This window comes from Neoarius graeffei, chromosome 25, assembly GCF_027579695.1.
Source record: "Neoarius graeffei isolate fNeoGra1 chromosome 25, fNeoGra1.pri, whole genome shotgun sequence".
In the NCBI taxonomy this organism is placed as follows: Eukaryota; Metazoa; Chordata; class Actinopteri; order Siluriformes; family Ariidae; genus Neoarius; species Neoarius graeffei.
Window position 1 is genome coordinate 1,323,506 of NC_083593.1, and position 3,920 is coordinate 1,327,425.

A 3,920-nucleotide genomic window follows, 5' to 3' on the forward strand; every position below is an offset into this window, starting at 1 on the left:
ATTGAACAGAGAGAGCAGCGCTGAAGGCATTTACAGGCTTTTCCTCATATGTAACACGGGCAATTGCATAACACCGGGTTTAAAAAAAAAAAGACACTGTAAATTGTTTCACACAAAACAGTCGCCATTTTGGTTCCAGCACCTCAGCACACACAGCTCTCTGCTCTCTTCAGTCACCTTTGTGGTCATTTTTAACCCCGACTCCATACACTACATACATTAATTAAAATACACTTATCTAATAACGTTTATATTTATACAGGAAAATATATATATATATATATATATATATATATATATATATATATATATATATATATAAAACACTTCTAATCGACACGACCAGATTTGTGTGTGTGTGTGTGTGTGTGTGTTTTTTTTTTTTTTTTTCCTGGTCACTCACTGCTGAAACAAAAAGCAGCCCATTGATTGGCACTCTCCAGCGCCCACACAGGTACGTTGCTATGATTTGAAATCGCATTGTCGCTCTTGGGTAGCCAATCAGATCGCGCGGAAGACGGAGAAGGGCGTCGTGGTCGGTTCCGGACACCAATCAGGTGAGTGCGCGAGGCGGAGAGGAGGCGTGGTCATTAACTCGGTGCTATGATGATGAAGTGAATAAGGGGGGAGGGGGGGCGAGAATCCAATCCGGTTTGAGCTAGTTTGTGTTTCGATGGGACGTTAACGGCTTCCTGAGCTCAAACAGCCCTGTGTGTCTTTTTACCGAGCTAACTCTGCACTCTTAGCTATTTTTAGTCTCTCTTTTTTTTAATCTTGTTTACTTTCCCCCTCCTGGTCGCCTGTTCTTATTTTTTGTGTGGGTTTAAATTACACCTTAAAACAGCCATGCCCAAAAAGAGCAAAGTAAGTACTGTGTGTGTGATACTTGTTTCTCTTTTCTGTGTCGCCTCATGATGTGCAGTAAGAAAGATGTGCAGTAAGAAAGATGTGCATGCATTGGAGTGATAATTGTGTGTGTTTGCAGGGTGTGAGTTGAGGTTGCACTGTGCACTAATTTTCTTGCACATTTGTAATGTTTTGGTTTGCGGTGCAGTGTGTACACACACACACACACACACACTGAGATTTTCCTTGTTAACACGTTCTCCGGGTGCATGCATCTGCTTCTGTAAAACATGACGGAATGGCGGTGATTTATTATTTTCATGCTCACTGTTTACAAATGGACGGAATAGCTGTGGATACCGGGATCAGACAAAGGGGAGATCTTTGCTGTACAGCTCTCTCTCTCTCTCTCTCTCTCTCTCTCCCCCCGCAGCAGAACATCACAGGATTACAGACAAACCAGCCCGCATGTATTTTAGGTCGATGTGGTTTTGTGATCTGAGTGTCCGGGTGTTTGTGCGGAGCGGGAAGCGGCGTTGCGGGAAGCGGCGCTGCGGCTTCATTCCGCCCGGAGCGCGCTGGGGCTGTGCGGTGTCCGCGCGCGCAGAGCCGCCATGGCTGTGGACTCGCGCGCAGCTGCCTGTGTGAAAATGGCGGCCGTCCCTCACACTCCGCACCGCGGGCTCCTCCTCCCTCCACCCCGCAGCCCGGGAACAACACAACACAGCAAGAAAGCAGAATTTATTCCAAAGCGGTATTTTAAGCGGATATATTTGATTAAATCGTCAACGTTGCTGAATAGATTAGTGTAGAAGGGGGCGGGGTTCATAGTTCCCTCCTTCTCCTTCGTGCGCAAACAGGCAGCCAATCAGCGCACAGCGTCAAGAAAATGGCGCGCTTTTGAGCTCACCATTAGTGTTTGTCCGGAAGGGGGTGGGGCGGTGTTTACATAAAGCAACAACTCTCGCCATTACGGTCAAATTTTAACAAAATGCTTATTAAAATAATTATTTGGACTGTTCCTCTTTGTTTTACATTTCGACTTGTGATTTTTTTTTTCAGGCAAACAATGACACTGAAGCCACTGAGGTTTGTTTGTTTGTTTGTTTGTACTGTAAAGTGAAGATTATTTTAAGTCCTGACGAAACAAATTCACAAGCTTCTTTATTTTTCAGCCCAAAAGGAGATCTGAGAGATTGGTAAACGTAAGTCGGCCTGTATCAGCCCCTTTACTGATTTTTGTCCCTCACACGTTTACTTCATACAAATAACTTTTCACACTCGTCTCATGATCGTGTCTGATTTCCAGAAGCCGGCGCCTCCGAAGGCAGAGCCGAAACCAAAGGCAAAGGTAAAGCAAATCTGTGGGTTTGTTCTACTTCCTTATTAAGCTCCTCAGAGTGATAGTTTATTAATCAGTAATGACATCCCTGACAGAAGGCACCTGCCAAACCTAAAAAGACTAAGGAGCCCAAGGAGGACAAGCCCAAGGATGAGGAGAAGAAAGAGGACATCCCTGCTGAGAATGGCGAGGCAAAGGCCGAGGATGAGGTAAACCTTTGGACCTGTGGTGTTTGATGAGATTATTGGCATTTTGTTTAAAAGAAAGTAGAAGAATCGGACATAATACTTGTGTGTTGTTGTTTTTAGGAACCAGCGACAGAAGAGACAGAGAAGAAGGACAATGCAGCGGAATAACATCTTGTCTCGAACCATTGCTCCCTGTACCTCTCTTCTTGTACAATTCAGGGGAATATTTTTATCTACTATTTTCTAAAGGCAGTTTTTTTAGTAGTTTGATTGTAGAGACACATTTTTTTATGAAAGCTACAATGCATTTTGAGGGGGATTTCATCCCATCCCGTATTTGTACATCCAGAACGGTAATTGTCTGTCAGTTCCTCTTTTCAAAGTGGGAAGGAGTTACGCCATGGGTGCGAACACACACACACACACTGCGCATGGCATTCACAAAGACAGTTGGACAACTCGCCCAAATGACTAACATTCCATTGGCTCAATGAGGGATTTTTTGTTTTGTTTTGTTCTGAATGTGTGTAACCTGTTATGTATGTGTGTGTGCGGTGGGGAGGGGGCGCGAATCACTCTTTTGAATCACGTTTTCTTGTTTATAATGAGGCAGATTACTTAGGACATTTGTAAGCTGTGTACTGTCTGTTAATTCTTGTACCAATTCTGCTTAATAAACCTACTTTGTAGTACTGGAGCTCTCCATGTCAGCCCTGTGCATCATCACGTTTTGATTTGTCATCTTTCCTGTGATAGCACCACAATAGATCTATATAGCGGCTGTGAAACGATCTTTGACTTTATATGCAGCAGCGTGTAACGGGACCTTGTCCATATGGTCAAAACTGAATCTGGGGGGAAAGCGAAAATGCATCGATGTGCTAAAGGTCAACCACCTTTTTAGGCCAGTCTGAAGATTGAGCGTAAGATCTAGCAAACTGTACAGCACTCGTACCAGCAGTAGCAATATACACGTGCAACTACAAGTGTACAGTTTCTTTCAGATCATTGTTTATAGATGTATCTGTGTATTGTTTGATTAAAGCGAGCCAATAAAAATTGTTTGTGACACCTGTTTCTCCCGCTTTTATGTTCATCCACTTTGAGTTCACGGTTCCATTATTCAGTAGAGAATTCTTCAATACAGAGCGGCCTCACGAGTAGATCATAAACATTTAGATTGCATCTATATTGAACTTAACAGATTTAATAAAAGTTAATATTACATTTCTTTGGCCATAATTAGTCTGTAACTTCATGTTGGTTCACTGCATGTCTAAAGTTTTTAAAAATAACCGCTTCAGCTTTAAAATCCCTGGGAGCCTCCGCTGAACTCTCATCTGTTTTCTTGCATCTAAATGTTTTTGTTTGTTCGTTATTACGACATGATTTAATATTAAAGTTGTTGTATTTAATAGCTGAAGTACAGTGCAAATTCTTTAATAAATTGTCTTTAATATAAACATTTTGTCTTCTGTCCCAAAAATTACTTTTCTGGGAAAAAAAAAAAAGGTTACAGAGAAATATTTCATATCCCTTTCAAA

General features: G+C 42.3%; 1 protein-coding gene across 1 annotated transcript; it reads left to right on the forward strand.

The window, feature by feature from the left end:
* The first annotated feature begins 637 nt into the window (after positions 1–637).
* hmgn1b (high mobility group nucleosome binding domain 1b) lies at positions 638–3,447 on the forward strand. The gene is made up of 6 exons (XM_060908320.1): positions 638–864; positions 1,909–1,935; positions 2,022–2,051; positions 2,156–2,197; positions 2,284–2,397; positions 2,497–3,447. The coding sequence occupies exons 1-6, from the start codon at positions 847–849 to the stop codon at positions 2,542–2,544; spliced, it is 279 nt and encodes a 92-aa protein (XP_060764303.1). The 5' UTR covers positions 638–846; the 3' UTR covers positions 2,545–3,447.
* The last annotated feature ends 473 nt before the right edge of the window (positions 3,448–3,920 follow it).

Excerpts from the sequence above, each read along its gene's own strand:
- hmgn1b (XM_060908320.1), top strand. Across the intron at positions 2,052-2,155 it reads GATCTGAGAGATTGGTAAAC|AAGCCGGCGCCTCCGAAGGC; the intron begins GTAAGTCGGCCT and ends TCTGATTTCCAG. Across the intron at positions 2,398-2,496 it reads AGGCAAAGGCCGAGGATGAG|GAACCAGCGACAGAAGAGAC; the intron begins GTAAACCTTTGG and ends TGTTGTTTTTAG.